Raw genomic sequence first — 25,545 nt, 5'->3', positions numbered from 1 at the left:
CAGTGCAGCTGTGTCTCCCCGCCTCTGTCTCCCTCCAGCAGCTCACCCCCTCCATAAACTTCTATGGTCAGCATGTATCCTGATCTCTCAGTGATGCTGAAGAGAGTCTCCTTCTTGGAGGCAGGCTTTACCAATGAATCCTGAGTGAGTGATGGAGAAGGCTAGTAGAGAAAGCAGTATTTTCTGTAATAAGATACATTGCAAAGTTTTTAGTTTTTTTTTTACTTTGCTTCTGAATGGAAAGTTGGATATTTTAAAAATATCAGCCAGAGGTCAGTCAAATGAATGCCAGCTTTTCTATACCCATCCTAGCGATAGTATCAATGACTATTACTATTACAGTTGCTGCTATTGTGTACAGGGTTTTACAGGTTATGATTCCCTAGTTCTTACTTATTATTGAGTGAGACAATTCCAGACATAAGTTTTACAAGCTTAATATAAAAATTTATTTTTGTGTCTTACTCAGACTGGCACTTTGTGTATAAAAGTTAGAAAGTTGTCCAGAATATGTGCGAAATATTGCAGACATGGAATATTTGCTTTGGTCCTCTTGCCAGCAGTTCTGTCCAGCGGCTCTATTTCTTGGCATGTTTTTTGAAAATCTCAATGTATTCCTTAACATCTTCTGGAGAGCCTAGGACTATTGGCATTCTTTGGTGTATGTTTTCTGGTACGATATCCAAAATGTTCTCCAGTCCATTGGTGGCTAGGCCCCCAGCCTTTTCCATAACATATGCCATAGGGTTGCATTCATACAAGAGCCTCAACTGTAATCAAAGAGCCAAATTATTAAGGGAATCAACAACACTTAGAAGTCTATAATGAATTAATGTCTTCAAGTGCTACCAACAGATCTAGTAATATCTAAACAATCGGAGCACAATTCTGTCCACGCCAGAGAGGCGCTCATAGGGTAAGTATGTAAAATCACATTGACCCTCAGGGAGGGAAATGTAGTCCGCTCACCTATTTATGTTGCGCTAGCCTGGGCGCAACACCAGTGAAGGCAGAGGGAGAATTATTGCTGGTCGGTGCAGCCGGACTTTTCCGAGAGCCTTAGGTGGGAACCAAACCGCCGGTTGGATAAAATGTAGCACTGAAGCGTAGCTGGACTACTACGGTCCAGCTACGCTTCAGTGCTTTTCTTTGATGGGAAAAGCACTCCCTAGGAGTTGAATGTAACCTCCAACACAGATGTGAACCCCTATTCCCGTCTGCTGTCAAAAAAAAAAAAAAGAAATAGTTTACCTTTCCTTTTGGACTTTTTGTGTTTGCAGGGTACAGGAAGATTCCTCCATAGACCAATGTTCGATGAACATCTGCCACCATTGAACCAACATATCTTCCTCCATATGGGGAACTACCATCCTGTAAGAGTCACAAACATTTAATACAAGGACTTTTAAAAATATGCAAGTAGCCACTCCATGCATCTTAGCTACTCCGTTCTGCTTCCCTGGATACTCCCCCTCCACCTGATTTACAGGGCCTGACATTCGGGCAGAGAAGGGTGCGCTCTGGGAAACAAAGCTGAGGATCTAAGGTGCACCAAGTGACTAGCTCTTGCCCCTCAGTGCCCTCATTTGCATATTTTTAAAGCCTTATTTCTCCTAAATGCAGTAATTAATTTGGGGAAGAACGGTATGTTTTTAATTGTCAGGGTCAGCCCTACCAGGTATTATGGCTGTTTTAATAAGGTTGATCTTGCCAACAGATGCCAGGTAAAATACAGTACCAATATGCTTCATACTGGAAAAATACTGCTGTGTACCGCGCTGCATTGACAATAGGTCTGTATTCAGGAGTTTCCAGATACAGAAGTCATAAGTACACTTTTCCATCTCATTTCCATCAGTGCTGCAAACTTCTGTGCAAAAACGAAGACGTCAGGAACATACGAGTACATATGGAAAAACCTAGCTTTCAATGAGAACTACGTTGATATGTTCAGAGGTAGCAGTCATACACGACTGGCACATGACAGGTGGGGACCTGTTACGAATTACCACCTATGTACTTCGCCGCCATGCTCCTGGCAGCATGAACATTGTAACAGTTTCTAGTAATGGAGTCCTGCTGAATATCAAAAATGCCCACAATTTACAGTTTTGGTTACAGATTCAGTGAAAATTTTATCAAATATGTGAAAAAAATGCTGAAATGATGTGAACTACAGATCTGTATTCTCCCAAAGGAAATAAATTGAAATAAAGAAAAATTAGATCTGTACTTTTAGGCTTCATTGACTTCTGTGGGGAGAAAATAAACCTGTATTTTCTGTATTCACAGGGGAGAATGCACAGCATGGTAGTTAGTTATATTACAATTTTTATTACTTTTGAGTGATTTAATAATTGTAACTTATTGCTAATCAAAAGACAGAAAAACCAAATGTATTCCTTTAGGGCTCTTTCACATGAGCGGATCCTGCGCGTGTCATCCGCAGCATGAAAGACAGCCAAGCCCCACTCCAGACAGCAGAGACACGGAGCAGTAACATGACTGATAACGCTCCGTGCCTCTGATCTTTTTGCTACAAAATCACTGACAACTTTATCTCACTGTGATTTTGTAGTAAAAAGATCACAGAGAGGGACGGAGCATTATCAGTCATTTTACTGCTCTGTGTCTCTGCTGTCCAGAGCGCGGCTTGGCTGTCATTCACGCTGTGGATGACACGCGCAGGATCCGCTCGTGTGAAACAGCCCTTAGTGTGACTTCTAACTCCCCACCTATATGCCCCTCCTAGTGCACTGGCTTGATGTAAGCGAACATTAGTTCATAGATGTATGTCAGCACCAGTATTTCTTAAAGAGGTTATCCGGGCTTTTAATATTGATGACCTATCTTCAGGAGAGGTCATCAATATCAGATCGGCGGGGGTCCGACACCTGGCACCCCCGCCAATCAGCTGTATGAGGTGCATGTAGTGCAGGCGTGCCGTCTCCCGCCTCTCTTCCTATTCACTGCTGCGGTCTATGGCAAAGACCATAGACCGCAGCAGCAGACAGGGAGAGATGTGAGATCATTAGGATTTTTTTGGCTGTGGTATTAAAACCACTAAATGGTTAGTTATTTAGTTTAGAATTAGTCTTACAGTATTTACTTTTATGTAAAGTAGGATCAATGCCAATGTCTAAGTGGGTATCTACAAACAAGTGAAGAGTGCGCCGTTCTGGGAATTAAAGAACTGCCCTCGAGCCTCTCTCCTGTACTGCGCCTGCGCTGGGTACCGAAGAACGCCCCCGTTTCTCCAAGAGGCTCATTTGCATACATGACTTTTTTTTCAGAAAGCCAGAGATGGTGATGAGACTAAAACTGCTAGCTTCTGCTGAACGGAGCACATGTCACAGGTCGGCCTGTTCTACTACAATGCCCTTTAATAGAGTGTAAAAAATGTGTCAACCGTATTCTTACTTCTGGGAACTTCTTCTTCTGGAGATATTCTGTAACTGCTGCATCAAAGTATTTTGCGTAGCCTTCATTAAGACTGTAGATGTTGCCTCTTGGCCTAATTTTCACGTTTCTGTCGACCAAGATGAATTCTCCAATAGCCTAAAACACACATACATTTTTATTACATCGTAGATCTTTATTGGTGTTCTCTTTTCTGCATAAAGGAACGTTACAGAAGAACGAGCTACTACCCCGAATCATAGCTCAGTGATGCCACACAATGGGGAATAATTCTACTGTAACTTACAGGGTCCAGCATGAAGCAATTGACGCCACATTCAGTGGCCAAGACGATCATTGTGGCGCTCCCATATAAAGCATATCCTGCTGCGATGAGATTACGGCCTGGTTGTAAGGCATCTTTCTCACTGGGCTCTCCATCAGTTGTCTGCACAATACAAAAGTAAAAAAGGTGTGTTCCCAAAATGCTGAGGATATAAGGTGGTGTATATACAACTGTCTGCTGTGCTTAAGAAATCATTTGCCATTCTAATACACTAGTAAATGTAGGTTATGAGTTGCACAGAAAGAATACTAAACACTACTGTACTAAAATAGCCCACAGTGCCACCTTCTGGCTCTGGCTAGGTACTGCTCATCTATAGAGACACACGTCTTTATTTGAAATCATTATTTTCCAAACATTTAGATTTCAGCATTTCCAGATAATTACAAATATAGGATGTCACTTATCAATCTGAAATACGGCTAAATTAGGCATATTTCAGGCGCAGATTGCGGCGCAACACTTAGTTGAGCCGCAATCTGCGACTTTTCCCTGCTTACGCCAGGTCTCAAGTTGTGGACGTGGCACAGGCGGGGAAGAGGACTTGCCGGCAGACCCGTCTCATTTACCATTCTCTACTCCTGTTTTAGGTGTGGAAAAAGGTCTAAATGTATGACAGCTCAGCCTCAGAAGCCGTCTTACATTTAGAACTGAGGCCTGCTCCTCTTCACAACTTTGCCGGATCCACCGCCAGCTTTGGGGTTTATTAAGGCTGGCGTTTAAAACTCAATAGCTCTTTAATAAGTGATGTTTTATATTCCAAGACGATAATATACATGGATCACTGCATTCATCCGTCTTACTGAACTTATTTAAATGTAAATGCAGCTTACAAGATTATTCAGATTTCATGTAAAAACTGCTGATCTTACCTTTTTGTATATGGCAAAAATTGTGCCAATAGACACAAGGCAGTCAATGTTTGAGGAACCGTCCAATGGGTCAAAGCAGACAATATATTTACCCTAAAAAAGAAGAAAAATCCAAATTCAGTCCACAGTATGTTGGAAGAGTCGTTGTGGCTTGCGCACTGGTGCTACCTGGTGGCAACTGTCAACATGCTGATGGTAACCGATCGGCTGGGCTCCTTGCCCAGCACCTGCCTTTTGTAACATTTAAAACTTTTTTTTTTTATCTCATTTTATACTATGGTGACAATGTATGCCAAAGTGTGTCATTCTAATGTTTTTGTGGCAATAGACACCAGTGATGCAACAGGAGCTGTAACAATCGGAAATAATTGAACTGTAAGTTACAGGGTCCAGCATGAAGCAAGTGACACCACAATCAGTGGCTAAGACCAGCATTGTGGCTTTTGTACTTTTGCAACTTTGTTTTTACTGCAGGTAATTGTACATATGTTCATTTTATCAAATGTAAGCAGACATAAGAGCACTTCACATATCTGTATTTTGGTCAGTATTTCATAAAATAATTTGTAAGCCAAAACAGGAGAGGTAGACCTCTTTCCATTTTATGTACCCTCTGCTTACCAGCCAGGGAATCAGGCGGGCCATAGGAGGGCACACTCCTCTGGCTAAGCCCCACTTTCCTCACCATTTTTGAAGTCATAAATGATACCATAAATATGTCCTAATCTGTAATGTGCAACTTTTTTACACCATAAAAGTGGCGTAAAACCAATTATAAAGATGCGTGGAGCATATGTTAGACATACACGTCAGACACCGATACCAAATGTGGTGTGGACACTGAATGATCAACTACATGGCCATAACCTTTACATTTAATATCATGAAAAACATTTGGGGAGAATCATCAATAGTGTCTTGCATCAGTTTACATGATTTTGAAAATAAAATAGTGTTCCAAATTTATCAAAATGGAGCATGTGGAATTAGAAAGTTGTCCAGCATTTCAGCCTTTTTTAACTATCCCCAGCATTGCGTGGTACCTAGTTAAATCCCTCATCTCCCTGACACTCCATTCCGGCTCCCTGGCTCCATCCATGGATATTTTCCGATCCATGACCCATAAACTTCCAGACATCATTGGCCTCAGTGGTGGAAGTTTACAGGCCTGAGACTGGAAGATCACTGAACGTAGCCAGAACAAAGCAGCGGGGTGCAGGCGAGTATGACTTTTTTGACTGCGTACAACATGCTACTGGGGACACTTAAACATGGCCGATGGACAGTACCTTTAATGTCGGACATTGTATTTTTTATGCCTCAATTTTGGGGTACTGTTGTATAACTTTTTTTAAATGATTTGGGACGACATTATAAAAAAATGCAATAATGCCATTGCTTTTAGAGTTTTGTTTTTACGGACAGTAAAAATTATATGTTAAAGGACTTATTTGGTCATTTATATTGATAACCTATCTTCTGAACAGGTCATCATTATGACATCGGCAGGGGTCTGTTAGGAGGGTTCGAGGATCTGTGCGCACCGCAGCCTCTTCCTAGACCATGTGACATCGCTGTACATGGTCACATGGCCTAGTTGCAGCTCAGCCCCATTCAAGTCAATGGAAATGAGATGCAAAACCAAGCACTGCCACTGTACAATATATGGCGCTGTGCTTGGAAATTTACTGATAGTCGGTTGCGCATAGCAGAGCACGGGCGGCTCCCTGAAACAGCTGATCGGCAAGGGTGCTGATAGGTCATCATTATCAGGTCCTGGGTAACCCCTTTAACTTTATTCTGTGGGTCAGTATGATTATATGGTTTTTGTTATGTTTGACTACTTAAAAAAAATAAAAAATAAAATAAATTCTATATATACATAGCTCTTTGATATGAATAATAAAAGTACAACAACACACCCATGAATGAGATACATTCCAATAAAAGATAAAATAGAAAAGGATAGCCCCCCTGTGATCTGTCGGTATTAGTATTGTGACAATTCACACTGTAATCACCTGATAGGGAGAGAAGAATGTAAATTTAAAGCAATATGAAGAGTATAGCAAAAAGAGCACAATCTTGTGCTATTTAGATCCAATATTAGTCCACATCCAATCTGTCTGTAATGGGTTCTGTCCTGTGGTATTTATAATATTGCCATCAGTTCAATATATCACGCTGGCAACAGGGGGTAATGGGTGACCACTGGGGAAGAAGTCGGGAATGGACTTCGAAACGAGTCTGGTGTAAAAGAGAGGATAGAACACCTGTATACCCGGCTCTGAGAAGGAATATACCGGGCATTGAAAGTGAAAGCGCTTCCATTATTATTAAGTAACGATCTGTCCGCCCAAGCAAAACACACGGAGCCAACACACATGTGGGACGCTAATTGCAGGCAAAGCATCCAGCCTTCACCAACAGAGAGAGCTCAGGGCGGAACGCCAGGACAGGTAAGCGGCCAGCACACCCGTGTACAGTGGGACGCCACTGTTCAACATCACGGAGCACGGGTCTGCTATTACTCTAGTGGAGACATTGAAAAATACATGCCGAGATAATATTTGACTGTCCCTGTTGGTCCTTGGTGAGTTGCAGCGGCAGAAGTGGTGGTATCTGATTAGTAGCATTGGCATTTTGCTACTGACCGGGATTAAGCATGTTGAGCACACGGAAATAGCTGATGGAACTTACTGTTACAAACTTGCGGTTCTACGTGTACACCTTTTGAACATAATTTGAGCGGGCTGAGACACAGTACTTACTAAGTGCTCAGTTCTGGTCTTTGCTACCACCCTGTGGTAATATTATATCTGCTCCGACAAACAATATTAAGTACTCATCCTGCAGCGTGATATATTGAACGGATGGCAATACTCTAAATACCACATGGTGGCTATACAGGACAGAGCCCATTACAGACAGATTGGATCTATATTGGCAGCTAAATAGCACAAGATTGTGCTCCTTTTCTATACTCTTCATATTGCTTTAAATAGTTTACATTCTTCTCTCCCCATCAGGTGACTACAGTGTGAATTGTCACAATACTAATAGCTACAGATCACAGGGGGGCTATCCTTTTCTATTTTATGGGAATGTATCCGATTCATGGGTGTGTTTTTGTACTTTTATTATTGATATTCGTTATACATTTAACCCTCTGCGTGACCTCAGATTTAGAGTGCCGATCTCTATATAAATACTTTCTGTACAATTTTTCTGATTGGGTGGATCAGATACGACTTAGAGCACCTTACTCCGGTCACTGAATAGGTGAGCCACTATACAATATTTGCAAATGCATAGCTCTTTATTTCTAAAAATTTGTCTGGCACCTATATGGAGCATTTCTACCGATGGAGCTGTGTGAGGGCTTGCTTTTTGGCAGATGATCTGTAGTTCCTATTGATGCCATTTTGGGATACATAAAACCTTTTAATTTCAATTTTTTTTTTGGGGGGGGGGGGGGGGTGACCAAAACACAACAATACTGGCACTGAGGATTTTTTTACGGTGTTCCCTGTGCCGGTTAAATAATGTGATTTTTTAATAGATCGGTCATTATGGTACCAATTAGGTGTATCTTATTTTTTTAATTGTAAAAGGCGTTTTTTATATTTTTAAAACTTTATTTTAAAAACGTTAGTCCTGACAACTTGAACTTTACACTTAAAGTTTTTTTTGGGGATTTTAACATTGATGACCTATCCTGAGGATAAGCAATGAAGGAAAGACTGTTCATACGGACCATGGTCTTCTCTTCAACCAGCTGATTGACGGGGGTGCCGGGGGTCAGACTCCCGCCAATCTGATATTGAATATCATAATTACAGTCCCGGAAAACCCCTTTAATACTTCTCTATTACAACGCAGGTATTTTCAGCAGCAGGATATAAAACCGGCTGGAACGAGGCAGGCCTGGGGTCCTTCAGAAGGCCTCGGCTGGCATGACAACTACTCGGCAGAGTGCTGATTGGAGGACAGAGAGCTCCCTCAGTCTGTCTAGCCACTCAGATGCCATAGTCACTACTGACTGCAGCTTCTGAGGGGTTCAACTGTCAGAATCATCCTGGGATATATCGGTTCCATTATACATGATGGAAAAAAATAGACCTGTCGTTATAACTGACGGAAAAGAATAGTCCTGTCGACAGGTCTATTTTCTTCAGTCATGTATAATGGAATCAAATGGAACCGTTTTGTGTCCCCATCGACATGTATTAGGACGCAGCAAAATGGAATGCCTTCTAAAGGCTTCCGTTTTGCATTCTGTCCTAGAATTCCGTTATAACAGAACATAACGGAATTCAATAACGCCAATGCGAACTCGCCCTAAGAATGCTGAAAAATGTACCAAGGCTTCCAGGATCCTGACCATCACAGAATACCAAAGCAATTTGGTCTTTGCCCTGTAACAGCATATACCATGTATTAAATGTAATACATGAATACTTCCTAACTATTCACAGGCCTCAATTGCTGCATAATGATGTAAAACTTTCTTTGTAAATCCAAGATTGCATCAAGACCGTTTTGTCATTGCAGGAAACCAGAAGATTGTGCAGCCGATGCCCCCTAAGGGTGGACATGGTATGGCTGCAATGTATTCAGATATGTACACACCCGCCTTTCAGCTTCCACAATAAGAGCATGTGGGTCCTCCTCTGATACCAGGACACAGGAACCGAATGAGGATTTCAGCATGTTGATAACCAGGTCATTTGAAAGAACGTCCAGCTTTTTCACTTGGTCTCCGGTTACATTCGTGGATCCAGCAATTCCATATCTATAGGGAAACAAATTAGATCAATTATAAGCTGCCATCTTTCAGGCACAGGTTCACCTTGGCTACCGTCTACACATCGATTCCTTAAAGGGCTTCTGTCACCCCCCATTGTGCAATTTTCATTAGCCAACATTAGCTATTTGCTAATGTCAGCTGAGTGCAATCATACATGTCCTACCTTTGTCTGTGGCTTATTTCTTGTAAAAATCATACTTTTATCATATGCAAATTTCTTCACTACCAGCAAGTTGGGCGTGTACTTGCTGGTAGCCGGCGCTTCTAGAAACGCCCCATTTCCTCTTAATAGACAGGGCTAGCGAGCGCTCTCCTCCTCCCGTTTGCTGCTGAATTCCTGTGCCTGCGCCGTAACGTTCCTCGATCGGGGCAGGCGTTCTGAGTGAAGGACGAGCGCTTGCCAGCTCCTTCCTCAGTGTGCCTGCGCCGATTACGTCACACTACACCCGGAAGAGAAGACTGCCGATTATCGCTGATGCCAGCAGTCTTTTCTTCCGGGTGTAGTGTGATGTAATCTGCACAGGCGCACTGAGGAAGGAGCTGGCAAGCGAGCGTCCTTCACTCAGAGCACCTGCGCCGAATAAGGACAGGTACGGGGCAGGAGCGGGATTTCATGGGCAATGAGGGCCAGCGGGAGGAGGAGAGCGGTCGCTGGCCCTGTCTATCAAGTGGAGGAGGGGGCGTGTTTATAGTCCGAGGATGCGGCCCAACTTGCTGGTAGTGAAGTAATTAGCATATTATAAAAGTACGATTTTTTAAGAAATTACAGCACAGAGAGAGGTAAGAGTGATATATATGGATTTAACTGACATTATAACGTCAGATACTGAAAATTGCTAAATGGGGGGTGACAGAAGCCCTTTAATAAATAAACAGATCACAGCATCGCAGGTTCCAAATGGTGCCCCGAACTGTCCATTATAGCAGGCACATCCACCGCAAAAGAAATTGCGATATTTCAGTGGAAAAACCGCCTTCATCATGCATAGACTTCTCTAGGAAAAACAAAACATCTGAAACTGCAAGAATTTACAGGCCGAAAGAGATGTATTGTGGCAGCAACCTAATGCAGAAGTCTGACCTATCAGACATTAAGGAGATACGGCCGCAATGGAGATGGTTTCTCCGCCACACCCGATCATGTGACTCCTGATAGTGACATGACGGTACACGTCATGCGTCACGTGACTGACCATGTGCTGCGGGGGGGGGGGGGGGAGCCTATGCGACGCGCGAGATTTAAAAAGGACGCCAGCGCTAGTCACCCGCTCCCACTGCCATACGCAGGAGAGGTGTGGACCGAGGACGCAGGTTAACTTCTTTGGGAAGCTAAGTATATCCGGATGTACTGAGTGGATTGTCTTATTAACTGCCATAACCTATGACTTAGGCTGTAACAAGCACACATTGTCTTGTTTTTGTTTGCCTGCGGTCCTGGCACTATTTTGGTCCCCTGATGATCTGGCATCCGTCAGTGAAACGCGTAGGGACATCATTCTATTTATTTTTATCTCTTGTCTGCCTGCCCTAGCAAGTGACTGGTCTTTCTTTGCTTCTGACGAAGCTGGGCAGTCAACGGATAGGTCTGAGGGCCATCTAGGGGCAGTCAGAGAGGGTTTGCTTATAGTTAGGATACAGGGACGTATTGCGGGGAAGAGACCCAGTATCTGTCTCCCTCTTATATTCTATCCCTGTTTTTTCCTAACTCACCCTCTGAGTGAGCCAGTGTACACACCGCCTGGCTTATCATTTTTTTCTCCCTACCAGTTCATCTTTGGTTGGCAGTTATTTTGTTAACCTCCTAGTGAGGTATTGTTCACATTTATTACCATTGGGCCTATTATTTTAAAAGGTATTAATAAAATACATATTTTAAGGTACTCCAATACTCAATTTATTCAGAATCTTTATTTTGGGCGCCATTTATATTTAATTTTGTTTGACCAGCTTTCACTTAGGTTGTGTTCATCCCTAATGCAGAAGTCACCTGAAGCACACGGTGTGCGGCAGTCGTACACATTTATACAACACTGTCCAATAATTCAGCATAGAATTTTTATGGACATTATTAATTTCTTGAGCAAGAAAGCTAGCGGGTCAGTAATTCATTTCTAAAACACTCATTTTCATCACACAATTTAGGCTACGTCTACACGACGACATTTGTCGTCTGACATTTTGTTGCACTAATGTCGCGCCACAATTTTTATAATGGCAGTCTATAGTGTCGCACTGCAACATGCTGCGACGCAACAGTCGCAGAAAATCCATGCGAGATGTTGCGTCTGTTGCGTCGCAGTATTTTGCAGTGCGACACCATAGACTGCCATTATAAAAATTGTCGCGCGACATTAGTGCAACAAAATGTTGCGCTACAAATGTTGCAGTGTAGTTGTGCCCTATCTGTCGCGCGACAAATGTCGTCGTGTAGACGTAGCCTTACTGGCGTGAAAGCTATGTAAGTAATATGAAGCAGAGTTCCTGGAGTAATGCTGTAATCCGGGTTCATCTACCTCCAGGACAATTCTGACAAACAAGAGCAGGACAGGATTGGCAAGTCAAGGACAACACCCCAAGCCACATACACACGTTGTGCAGTATGACACTAAACAGGCTGGTCCAATTCACAATTCTTAAAGGGAGTCTGTCACCACATTTGGGCATATTAGACCGATCAAATAGCGTTATATGTGCCACCCAGAACTTAAAAACTGTACCTTTGTTGTGGAAAACGGACTTTTCTTTTAGCCGAAAATGAACTTATATGAACTTATGAAAATGAACTTGCCTGGCAGGGCATCGCGATACCTACTGCGCATGCGCCCGCTACGATTTGGACCGCACAGCCGCATTGGAAAAGGACAGGGGAGGGGAGTAAACGGGCGGGCAGAGGCGCACGGAGGGCGGGGTTATGAGCCGTTGAGGAGGTGCTGCCTGGGGCTCCGAGGATTGAGAGACCGCCCTGGGCACTTGAGAGGGCTCATTAACATAACCTTATAAGTTCATTTTCGGCTAAAAGAAAAGTCCGTTTTCCACAACAAAGGTACTGTTTTTAAGTTCTGGGTGGATCATATAACCCTATTTTATCGGTCTAATATGCCCAAATGTGGTGACAGACTCCCTTTAATTTGCAGGAATTACCCTATATTCAAAAACAGCCATTAAACTGTCCATTTTTCACAAAGGTTTTTTCACACATGCCTTTCTTGAAAAAAGATTAATTAAAAATGGCCCCATTGACCTGTATGGGGGCTGTCGGTCCGTGAAAACTGATAAAACAGGATCTCTCCTATTTTTTGACAGCCACCATCTCCGGACGGCTGGGAGCTCAGTGTGTCCTGCTGTTGGTGAACGAAGTGAGTATGGGGAGTTTTTTCTTTTGTGTTTTTACTGCCTTTGAAGGGGGCACTTTACTGGGCATATAACAGTGAGGGGGGCACAGCTGGGCATATTATAGTGAGGGGGCACCTATCTGGGCATCGCTACTGTGAGGGGGCACATATCAAGGCATAATCTGAAGGAGGCACAATGCTGACATAACTACTGTGCGGTGGCATAAATGAGGAATAATTACCATGTGGGGGCTTTTAGGGGACTGGGTGGAATTAGGTGTTTAGTTATGTTTTGGGCAAAGTTAGAGCCGTGGCCTAATGCAGAAAAAAATTGCCGCGGCGCTTCCTTCTTTTCTAAAGTTGCGAGGTATGGTTGTACCTGTAATACGATCCTAAAATCGAATAATATACATAGGAACTGGCCTAATGATTGGATATAGGGTTAAAATACAAGTAATAGGTGGAGAGAGCAGCCTGCCATGTACCACCCTACTCTTCCAGGAGGTCTACCAGATGTTTTAGGAGAGTTGGCAAACGTTTTCAACTCACACAGGTTTTCCAGGATTCATATATTGATGGCCTATGTTAAGGCTAGGTCATCCATATCTGATCAAGGGGGGGGGGGGGGCTCCGACTCCTGGCTTCCCAATGATCATCTGTTTCAAGAGGTCAACCCGCTCAGGTGAGTGCTGCAGCCTCTTCTGGGCCAGTGACATCATTGGTCACATGGCCTATGTGCAGCTCAGTCCAATTCTAGTGAATGGGCCTAAGCTGCAATACCAAGCACTGCCACTATGCTTGGTAAGCTGTGAGGAGTCCGCACTAATTGGCAGTTGGTACATGTCTGTAATGTGGTTAATATGGATATCATATTTTAGCCAATGAATATGGTCAGTGCTCCAGAGGGGGAGTTTTATCATACTGTTAAACTGCTCATAGCAACCAATCACGGGGCAGCTTACATTTCATATTCAGCTCTTCAAAACAGAAAGCTGTATTGTGGTTGGTTGCTATGGGCAACAAAGACAGTATATGTTTTACAGAGTTTTATGAATCTCATGTATTTAATGCTTGTATTTTAGCTGATTCGCAACCTTCTGCCTCACAATAGGTCACCTAAATGGCCAAATAATGACATCTTTTACACAGCACTCCATAAATACAGGCTTGAAGTCTTGTTTTGCTGCAGTAAATTCCATCCATTGTCAGGCTCCATGTGAGACGTGTTATCTGTATTCCTTCTTGTGCTTTTCTGTGTGAGGTTAAAGGTTAATAGGTAAACAGCTTTCCCCCACAGGCCTGTTTTGCAGCATGGGTATAAAGACATGGTAAATAACACGTAGTTTTGTTTCCCACTGACACTCCATATCCCCTCCCCCACTTCAATGATCAATACACATAAGGTGCCATACGGGTCTGCTTTATAAAAATATCACATTATCTACCCCTTCAGGTGAATGCTGTTGAAAAAAAGAAGTTCCAGAACAGCCATTTTTGGTCTACTTGCCGCCCAAAAATTATAATATCAAGTGATCAAAGTCATAGATACTCCAAAATGGTACCAATGATGTCACATTATCCTCCAAAAAAGACCCCTCACACAAGACCATCGCCAGAAAAATTACAAAAAATATGGCTCTCATATTTTTCTTCCAAAAATGCTTGGTGTAAGGCCTCTTGGACACGACCGCATGTATTTTGCGGTCCGCAAAAAAATGGATCCGCAGAAAATATGTATGACATTCGTGTGCATTCCGTATTTTGCGGAACGGAACAGCTGGCCCCTAATAGAACAGTCCTATCCTTGTCCGTAATGTGGACAATAATAGGACATGTTCTATTTTTGGCGGAACGGAAATACGCACATACGGAAACGGAATGCCCATTTCAGTTTTTTTTGTGTACACATTGAAGTGAATGGTTCCGCGTACGGTCCGCAAAAAAACCCGGAACGGACACGGAAAGAAAATACGTTCGTGTGCAAGATGCCTAAGGCTACATTCACGAACGTATTTTGTTTCAGTGTCAGGTTTTTTTTTTTTGCGGATAGGATGCAGACCCATCTATTTCAATGGGTCTGCAAAAAATGCGGACAGCACACCGTGTGTTGTCCGCATCCATACGTCTGTTCCATAGCCCTGCAAAAAATAAATAAAAAAATAGAACATATCCTATTTTTGTCCATTTTGCAGACAAGGATAGCCATGGTTACAATGGATCCAAAAAAAAAAAAAAGCCATATGGAGGTCATCCATTTGTTTTTGCGATTCCGCAATTTGCAGACCGCAAAACACATACGGTCGTGTGAATGTAGCCTAAAAGTGGTAAAACATAAAACACTATATAAAATTGGTATCTCTGTAATAATTGTACTGACCAGCAGGATAACAGTAACGTGTCATTTTTCCCACATGATGTATACTAGAATAACAAAACCCAAAAAGCAAAATGAAAGTTATCAAAAAGTCGTATGTACCCCAAAATAGAACCAATAATGACAACACATTATGCAAAAAATAGGCCCCCACACAGCTCCATCAAGAGAAAAATATAAACGTATGGCTGTACTGGTACCCCAGAGGATGTTTAATCCATGTGCTTTGAAGCGTACACGAACAGCAGTTTACGTCCACATTTATGGCATTTCAGTGCCCAGTAGAACCCGCCTATCAATTGAGGTAGTGAAGTGTTACCCTCAGATGGCACCAGATGAGCATAATATATTGGACACTGAAATGCCATATTTGCACGGTCCACAGCACATTATTTTTGAAAAATACATGTGACATCCACCCAGTAATACTTTTATGGGCAGAGTTTCCAAAATGGGATCACTTCTTAGGGGTTCCATTTATTATTTCACCCCAAAATCTCTACAGTTGTCTGCACAAAATGCATAAATGTGCATGGTGCGCTTTTATGTCCAGGCAAAAGATTAGTGCCACATGTTGGGTGTTTATAAAACCAGGAAGCCCAGCATAATAGGAGGGCTGACTTTTCACACTGGCGTACACTGGGCACAACATACTAGGCACTGAAATTGCTTATCTGTGGAAAAATGGCAATTTTCATTTTGGACCATCTGCTGTTAATTAATCTTTGCAAAATGCTCATTACACCCCTTGGTAAATTATGTGAAGGATGTAGTTTCTAAAATGCTAAATCTGCCTTCCAAAATCCACATGGAGCTCCTTCCCTTCTGAACCCTGCAGTGTGCCCAAACAGCAGTTTACAACCACATATGGGCTGCTGCCATATTCATATTCCTGTTACCGCTTGTGAAAATGCTATATTTGGGGCTAAAGAAACATTGTAATTGTATTTTTATTTTTTCTCATTTTCACAGCATTTCTAAATTCTATGAAACGCCTATGGCAGGCATGGCCAACCTGCGGCTCTCCAGCTGTTGTGAAACTACAACTCCCACCATGCCCTGCTGTAGGCTGATAGCTGTAGACTGTCCAGGCATGATGGGAGTTGTAGTTTTGCAACAGCTGGAGAGCCTCAGGTTGGTCACCCCTGGCCTATGGGGTCACAGAACTCACTATGCCAGTTAATAAATTCCTTGAGGGGTATAGTTTCCAAAATTGGGTCATTTTTTGGGGGGTTTCCACTGTAGGGGTACCTCAGGCTCTTTTTAAACTCGAAAAAATGGCACCTTAAAACCAGTCCAGCAAAATCTACCCTCCAAAAGCCAAAACGGCACTCCTTCCAATTGCGACAATGCGCACCGTTTATATCCGGCTGGCCATGGTTACATGAACCGCTCCAGCCAATGACTGGCTTCGGTGGTGATGTGCTGCTTGTGGCCACTGTCCATAGCCAGCGAGATGTAAACAGTGTGAGGATGTGAAGATGGAGACAGCGGAGGACTGAACCGTTGAGTAGCAGTTAAGTATGAATCTTCTTTTTCAGGAGACAGGTTGGGGCTTTACATAAAATATAATTACCAGAAACCCCATTTAAATCAGGTGGATGAGCTTACTATGACCACTTTCCCACCAACTTTTCAAAACTGGAGCAGATGCAAATTGTCACAAAGATGTTGTACAAATAAGCCAAAAACATCAAAGCCCTATTTTAGAATTATGAAGTTTAGGGCATGGAAAGTTCCCTTCTTGGTTTGATTGAGCGTGCCTGTCCATTTGCTGCTAGCGGCAGAATAAAAGGATCAGGCATGTTGCAATTAAACATGGCTGATCCTTGTTTTCCTCAGCACCTCTCATTAGAGGACAGTCAGCAGCATCAGACTGGCCCACCAGAGAGTCCTCTGATGGGCCCAAGCTCTGACAATAATTGACCCCTAATAACACAGGGCCCTTAAGGTCCTATATATACACAGAGGGTAGGGGGCCCAAGCTCTGACACTGACAGTCAGGATGCCCCCAGAACGCCCTGCCAACATCCATACAACCAGATGGGTCCATTCACACATCCGCATCCGTTCCCCAATATCGGGAACGGGTGCGGACCCATTCATTCTCTATGGGGTCGGAAGAGATAGAGAGCACACTATGTGCTCTCCGGAGCGCGGCCCCGAAAAAAAATAAATAGAATGTCCTATTCTTGTCCGCGATTGCGGAGAATAGGCAGTTCTATGGGGGTGCTGGCTGGGTGTATTGCGGATCCGCAATACACTACGGACGTGCGAGTGGACCCTGTGTTTGGATTTCCAGGATCCTCAGGATTGGGGATGATCTCAAAGGTTTGGTTACTTCTATGTAGACATAACATTTTACGACCATACAGAAGTATGGTTGCTGCACTTTCCCTGTTGCACAAAAGTGTGGAGAAACGTGTTGCACATTTCATTTCTCTGACGGCTCAATATTACAACAGCCCATGTACAGGATATGTGGTCAGATAAGGCTTAGGCACTTCTAACTGCCCCTAAAGGACTATGTAGATCTGTCAGTGGTTTGCTTATGGCGCTCTCCTACCAACTGCAGGCATGAATGGGTTAACGGTCACCTGTTCAGTGTGGATCCCATGGAAGCATGGCGTCTGTTTCTACAGTAAAGCATTGGTATAATGTATATCACAAAAAGGCAAAGGAACAAGATGGAGCCCGTAGCGGCCTGCAGCGTACTACTCCACAGCCCTGTGAGTAAATAGTGGCTGGGAATCCAGCCAAGGCGCCTGTGACAGGGGCATCAAAGTCCAAGTCTAATGCCCGTTCTGCGGACCATTAATCAGTAATATCTGGTAGGGTCATGCACATTCTGGAGTACTGGGCCGAGGATGTTGTTTCTTTACGTTTAGGAGGCGGCCGCCATAAGTTATAGGATATAGATTGGAGCCAGTTTAATACGTCACACCACTACATGATGCCGCCTTTGTGCCAGTCTTTGCATAGAAGTCACTTTCATGGAGTAAGATAAATGCACGTTTTGCTAGCTGGTGTGCGAAGACATAGGGGAGAGTAATCAGAACTGGAGTAAAGGAAAACTGGCTTAGTTGCCCATAGCAACCAATCAGATTCCACCTTTATTTTCCAAAGGGGCTCAGAAAAATGAGAGGTGGAATCTGATTGGTTGGCAACTAAGCCACTTTTCCCCATACAATATAAGGGGAGATTTATGCAATTTTGCCACTTTTCTAGCCAAAATGCATGAAAACAACAGGTATTGTACCTGCGAAGGCATGCTCACACTCTTGACACATATCAGTCAACATTTGTGGTGGCAAAAGGGTGCAGGCGATTATGAAAGTAGTGATGATCCAGTGCAAGCAGCTGGTCAGGGAATATGGCGCACTCTACCCTATCTGCCATTCTTAAAGGGAATCTGTCACCAGTTTTAAATGAGAGCAGCAAAAACTTTTGATAGATACCCGAAGCATATCGCTGGGTCACTTACTTGAAATGACTCGTCCGTTTTTCTAAAATGTGCATTGAACTGCTCCGGAATGAACTGAACGATGGAGCTGTTCAATACACTCTCCATGTGTAGGGGTCCATCTGGCAGTTCTCTTCCTAAAGCAATCAGTGGAACGGAGAGCAGGGATGACTATGGGGACTCCTGAGCGCGTGCAGTTTATTGCGCTCAATATAGGTTTCAGTAAAACCATAGGGCCCAGGGGTTGCTCAGGGTTTAGGTCACCAGTTTAATCCTGCCCTCAGATAGGGTACCATAAAACTGATTCCCTTTACCAAACCTCTACACATTTTGAAGCTTAAAGGGGTATTCCGACAATACAATTTCTAGCCTGTCCCTAGGAGAAGACAGGATCCGGTGTCACGCGTTTTGCAGCAGAAGCGTGCCAAAGGTTAGAGAAGGAAGAAAGAGCTGTCTGTGCATGTGAACAGCCATCTCCATTATAGTCTAAGGGAATGATGAAAACCGCCGCTGTACGTCGCGGCCTGCACAACAGGACTCCATGCTTCTGATTATGCCAGAACCGTCCCCTTTATTGCAGTAGCAAAGTCAACTTATTAGCGGAAATGTGTTACTTTCTGATGTAAGTACATAGGAGCATAAGGACATCAGAGGGCATTCCCCATCTCAGGACCCCTGTATGAGCCAGAATGGAGCCGTTCTGACATTCATCTAAGTAACTGCCACATAATACTACATTATTGCTGCCGCAGTTTGCCAGGAGCAGGACCTGGGCGATCCACTGATGACCCCCAGGAGTCGCAGGGATTGTCTCTAAGGGCTCTTTCACACTTGCGTTGTCCGGATCCGTCGTGTACTCCATTTGCCGGAAGTACCCGCCGGATCCGTAACACCGCAAGTGAACTGAAAGCATTTGAAGACGGATCCGTCTTCAAAATGCGTTCAGTGTTACTATGGCACCCAGGACGCTATTAAAGTCCTGGCTGCCATAGTAGTAGTGGGGAGCGGGGGAGCGGTATACTTACAGTCCGTGCGGCTCCCGGGGCGCTCCAGAATGACGTCAGAGCGCCCCATGCGCTTGGATGACGTGATCCATGCGATCACGTCATCCATGCACTTGGGGCGCCCTGACGTCACTCTGAAGCGCCCCGGGAGCCACACGGACGGTAAGTATACTGCTCCCCCGCTCCCCACTACACTTTACCATGGCAAACAGGACTTTAGCGTCCTGGCAGCCATGGTAACCATTCATAAAAAGCTAAATGTCGGATCCGGTAATGCGCCAAAACGACGTTTAGCTTAAGGCCGGATCCGAATTAATGCCTTTCAATGGGCATTAATTCCGGATCTGGCCTTGCGGCAAGTGTTCAGGATTTTTGACCGGAGCAAAAAGCGCAGCATGCTGCAGTATTTTCTCCAGGCCAAAAAACGTTCTGGTCCGGAACTGAAGACATCCTGATGCATCCTGAACGGATTTCTCTCCATTCAGAATGCATTGGGATAAAACTGATCAGGATTCTTCCGGCATAGAGCCCCGACGACGGAACGCTATGCCGGAAGAAAAGAACGCAGGTGTGGAAGAGCCCTAAAAATGCCAGTCATACTGAAAGCCATACCCAACAGTCATCTTTGTGTTGGCAGAAGGGTTGTCGTTTTCCAGAGCACTATTCTTGCACTACAAAAAAATCGGAAATCTGATGGACCCCATTATAAGTCAGTGGTGGGAACCATTATTACCATCATGGCGTGGTTATAAACACAAGCCATGCTGGTGATGAGGACAGGACTCCGACATAGTGCCTGGTACGGCACGGAGTCCTTCTGCCCATATTCTCTGTGGTACTTCAGAAGTGGTAAATGTGACTGCTCAGCAGAAGGCAACTAGGTCTGATCTGCCATATAGCTCTGTACAGCTGGTACCCATGGCAGTGCCATATTCCTGTATGGCAGAAGAATAAAGTGTCTGCTGTAGATAGATAATTGATTGATAGATAGAAGATAAATAAATAGATAATAAATGGATAGAAAATAGATGAAGATAAATAGGTAGATAATTGATAGATAAATAGATAGATATGAGATAAATAGATAAAACAAAAAACTCCACATCACTACCAAAAAGTAGGTAAAAAGAGTTTTCTTTAATCAGACAGCGACTATTCAGTCCTCTTAGGGTCCATTCACATGTGCGTAAGCGGCAAAACACGGACACCAGCAATGTGCGTTCCGCATTTCAAGGGCGGCACATCGCCGGCACTAGTTACTGGGACTTTTCTCAAACAGTGGCCTACTTTTTGGGAGTGCCGTGGAGTTTTTGTTTTATTCTTTGGATGTTGGATCGCTTCCGCAGCCACAGGCACCCCGTCATATTTACTCTGCATTGCTGCTCACAACACTTGGACTTTATAGATATGATTAGATCGATGGAATCTCCAAGTCCCAGTCCTGTATATATACAAGTGGGCCAGCCCAGGAATACACGGAGGTCGGGCGCTACTCTCCGGAATACACGGAGGTCGGGCGCTACTCTCCGGAATACACGGAGGTCGGGCGCTACTCTCCGGAATACACGGAGGTCGGGCGCTACTCTCCGGAATACACGGAGGTCGGGCGCTACTCTCCGGAATACACGGAGGTCGGGCGCTACTCTCCGGAATACACGGAGGTCGGGCGCTACTCTCCGGAATACACGGAGGTCGGGCGCTACTCTCCGGAATACACGGAGGTCGGGCGCTACTCTCCGGAATACACGGAGGTCGGGCGCTACTCTCCGGAATACACGGAGGTCGGGCGCTACTCTCCGGAATACACGGAGGTCGGGCGCTACTCTCCGGAATACACGGAGGTCGGGCGCTACTCTCCGGAATACACGGAGGTCGGGCGCTACTCTCCGGAATACACGGAGGTCGGGCGCTACTCTCCGGAATACACGGAGGTCGGGCGCTACTCTCCGGAATACACGGAGGTCGGGCGCTACTCTCCGGAATACACGGAGGTCGGGCGCTACTCTCCGGAATACACGGAGGTCGGGCGCTACTCTCCGGAATACACGGAGGTCGGGCGCTACTCTCCGGAATACACGGAGGTCGGGCGCTACTCTCCGGAATACACGGAGGTCGGGCGCTACTCTCCGGAATACACGGAGGTCGGGCGCTACTCTCCGGAATACACGGAGGTCGGGCGCTACTCTCAGGAATACACGGAGGTCGGGCGCTACTCTCCGGAATACACGGAGGTCGGGCGCTACTCTCCGGAATACACGGAGGTCGGGCGCTACTCTCCGGAATACACGGAGGTCGGGCGCTACTCTCCGGAATACACGGAGGTAGGGCGCTACTCTCCGGAATACACGGAGGTAGGGCGCTACTCTCCGGAATACACGGAGGTAGGGCGCTACTCTCAGGAATACAGGTAGGTATGGTGCTACTCTCAGGAATACACGAGGTGGGCACCACTCACAGGAATACACATAGGTATGGCGCTACTCACAGGAATACACATAGGTATGGCACTACTCACAGGAATACACATAGGTATGGCACTACGCTCCGGAATACAGGTAGGTATGGCACTACTCACAGGAATACACATAGGTATGGCACTACTCACAGGAATACACATAGGTATGGCACTACTCACAGGAATACACATAGGTATGGCACTACGCTCCGGAATACAGGTAGGTATGGCACTACTCTCAGGAATACACATAGGTATGGCACTACTCTCAGGAATACACATAGGTATGGCACTACTCACAGGAATACACATAGGTATGGCACTACTCACAGGAATACACATAGGTATGGCACTACTCACAGGAATACACATAGGTATGGCACTACTCACAGGAATACACATAGGTATGGCACTACTCTCCGGAATACAGGTAGGTATGGCACTACTCTCAGGAATACACATAGGTATGGCACTACTCACAGGAATACACATAGGTATGGCACTACTCACAGGAATACAGGTAGGTATGGCACTACTCTCCGGAATACAGGTAGGTATGGCACTACTCACAGGAATACACATAGGTATGGCACTACTCTCCGGAATACAGGTAGGTATGGCACTACTCTCAGGAATACACATAGGTATGGCACTACTCACAGGAATACACATAGGTAGGGCACTACTCTCCGGAATACAGGTAGGTATGGCACTACTCTCAGGAATACACGAGGTGGGCACTACTCTCAGGAATACACGAGGTGGGCACTACTCTCCGGAATACAGGTAGGTATGGCACTACTCTCCGGAATACAGGTAGGTATGGCACTACTCACAGGTGGGCCAGCCCAGCCTTGCGCACGGCAGTAGAGATGGCTTTGATGGCAGTGCACAGCGAGTTCAGGAGCTGGGTCATCTCTCCGGTGCCCTTGGCTTTGATGCCCTCTTCCATCACAAATCGGGTCATGGTGATCACATCGGTGTCAAAGGGTGCCTGGTCCGTCATGTTGGCACTTGGTGTGGGGACGTCTAGGTGCAGCTAAAAGGACAGAGCAGCAGAGTGAGTCCCCTCTGAGTGGCACTTTTATACGGAACTTCCCTCCCCTCCAGGAACTGCCAGGCAGGCCGGGGGTGTGCGAGAGGTGTGCGGGAGGCGTGCTGGAGGCAGACATCACCGTCCTGCTCTTCTGATAGACTCCGAACTGCATAAGGAGGTCTCTGACTGCAGAGCGTGGAGAGGGTTAACAGAGCAGCCAGCCGGCTGGTGCAGATGTAGCCATCAGGCTAAAAAGGGGGGTGTGGGGTATGGAAGGAATGTACTGAATCCTGTAGCTACAAGTGGTGTGGTCCCCCGCCTCCCCCTATAAAATAATGCAGGAATGGTTTCTCCCGGTAAACACTCCATATGCAAGGTTGGGTAAAGGGGTTCTAATTCTCGGCAGTCTTCTTGCACAGATTGTTGTTCTGGGGGGTGTGTCCTCTGCCCTCCTCCCCCTCCACAGATTGTTGTTCTGGAGGGTGTGTCCTCTGCCCTCCTCCTCCCCCTCCACAGATTGTTGTTCTGGGGGGTGTGTCCTCTGCCCTCCTCCCCCTCCACAGATTGTTGTTCTGGGGGGTGTGTCCTCTGCCCTCCTCCCCCTCCACAGATTGTTGTTCTGGAGGGTGTGTCCTCTGCCCTCCTCCCCCTCCACAGATTGTTGTTCTGGGGGGTGTGTCCTCTGCCCTCCTCCCCCTCCACAGATTGTTGTTCTGGGGGGTGTGTCCTCTGCCCTCCTCCCCCTCCACAGATTGTTGTTCTGGAGGGTGTGTCCTCTGCCCTCCTCCCCCTCCACAGATTGTTGTTCTGGAGGGTGTGTCCTCTGCCCTCCTCCCCCTCCACAGATTGTTGTTCTGGAGGGTGTGTCCTCTGCCCTCCTCCTCCCCCTCCACAGATTGTTGTTCTGGAGGGGTGTGTCCTCTGCCCTCCTCCCCCTCCACAGATTGTTGTTCTGGAGGGTGTGTCCTCTGCCCTCCTCCCCCTCCACAGATTGTTGTTCTGGAGGGTGTGTCCTCTGCCCTCCTCCTCCTCCATAGATTGTTGTTCTGGAGGGGTGTGTCCTCTGCCCGCCTCCCCCTCCACAGATTGTTGTTCTGGAGGGTGTGTCCTCTGCCCCCCCCCCCCCCCCCCAGATTGTTGTTCTGGAGGGGTGTGTCCTCTGCCCTCCTCCCCTCCACAGATTGTTGTTCTGGAGGGGTGTGTCCTCTGCCCTCCTCCCCCTCCACAGATTGTTGTTCTGGAGGGGTGTGTCCTCTGCCCTCCTCCCCCTCCACAGATTGTTGTTCTGGAGGGTGTGTCCTCTGCCCTCCTCCTCCTCCTCCATAGATTGTTGTTCTGGAGGGGTGTGTCCTCTGCCCTCCTCCCCCTCCACAGATTGTTGTTCTGGAGGGGTGTGTCCTCTGCCCTCCTCCCCCTCCACAGATTGTTGTTCTGGAGGGGTGTGTCCTCTGCCCTCCTCCCCTCCACAGATTGTTGTTCTGGAGGGGTGTGTCCTCTGCCCTCCTCCCCTCCACAGATTGTTGTTCTGGAGGGGTGTGTCCTCTGCCCTCCTCCCCCTCCACAGATTGTTGTTCTGGAGGGGTGTGTCCTCTGCCCTCCTCCCCCTCCACAGATTGTTGTTCTGGAGGGTGTGTCCTCTGCCCTCCTCCCCCTCCCCCTCCTGTACTCGCTCATATGGGACTACAGGTTTCTCACACTGCCCGTGCACAACTACACAGGCTGACCCAAAGTGTTTCCTGGCATAACAATGGCATCAGATTTAGCAGATGGCCACTTATTACTCAGATAAGTATCACACTGCCAAGGCACATGGATGCTGCCCATCAAGCAGTGGCGGATCCAGAGCCTGGTCTCGGGAGGGGCACTTCCCCAGGCAATAGGAGATTATGGGGTCCCTGTGTCCCAGCCCACCCTCAAGTCACACCGACACACAGCCCCACCCATATATCGCGCCAATACCTCTTACATCCAGTGATGTCTCCCTTGATGTATTTATTCTCTCTCTTCATCTTCTCCATTCAGACCAGACCACCATGATGATTTCTTTCAGCCATCTCTCATCTCTGCAGAGTTTGACAGACAGACATCTTATTTTCCTACTTTTCCTCCCACTTTCTCAACATCCCATCATGCACCCCCAATACTGAGACGCTGTGCCCCCCAAAACTATACGGTAGAAACAGATAAATCCCTTGAAAATACTAGTTGCACACAGATAGCCCCCCTTCAATAATTATTGGAACACAATGCTCAAAAAAATAACTGCACCCAGCAAATAGTGCCCCTGACACTAATAGTGTAACCATAATGTCCCCCCAAAAATAACTGTGCTAAGATGATACTGTGCCAGGGCGCCCCCACAGTAATAGTGCTCCAAAACTCCCAACAATAGTAATAATTCTGTGCCAGAGTGCACTGTACTGTGTGCCACTACAAAAAACACTTAGTGCCCCC

At 45.7% G+C, this 25,545-nt stretch overlaps 1 protein-coding gene across 1 annotated transcript; it reads right to left on the bottom strand.

Annotated features, from left to right (window-relative positions):
- Positions 1–425: 425 nt before the first annotated feature.
- Positions 426–23,389, bottom strand: LOC120989102 (fructose-1,6-bisphosphatase 1-like). The gene is made up of 7 exons (XM_040416999.1): positions 22,892–23,389; positions 9,250–9,412; positions 4,618–4,710; positions 3,707–3,847; positions 3,421–3,558; positions 1,252–1,371; positions 426–770 (listed from the first exon to the last, which is right to left on the bottom strand). Exons 1-7 carry the CDS (start codon positions 23,059–23,061, stop codon positions 579–581), a joined length of 1,017 nt encoding a protein of 338 aa, XP_040272933.1. The 5' UTR covers positions 23,062–23,389; the 3' UTR covers positions 426–578.
- Positions 23,390–25,545: the final 2,156 nt, after the last annotated feature.

Source organism: Bufo bufo, chromosome 2 (assembly GCF_905171765.1).
Source record: "Bufo bufo chromosome 2, aBufBuf1.1, whole genome shotgun sequence".
NCBI classification, from domain to species: domain Eukaryota; kingdom Metazoa; phylum Chordata; class Amphibia; order Anura; family Bufonidae; genus Bufo; species Bufo bufo.
The sequence above is the reverse complement of the archived record's forward strand: the minus strand, read 5'-3'. Positions and strand labels throughout refer to the sequence as shown.

Coding starts and splice junctions, on each gene's coding strand:
- LOC120989102 (XM_040416999.1), bottom strand. CDS start 23,061: ATGACGGACCAGGCACCCTTTGACACCGATGTGATCACCATGACCCGA. Junction 9,413..22,891: donor AAGGCTGGGCTGGCCCACCT/GTGAGTAGTGCC, acceptor GTTTCCCTATAG/ATATGGAATTGCTGGATCCA. Junction 771..1,251: donor CAAAAAGTCCAAAAGGAAAG/GTAAACTATTTC, acceptor CTTTGATTACAG/TTGAGGCTCTTGTATGAATG.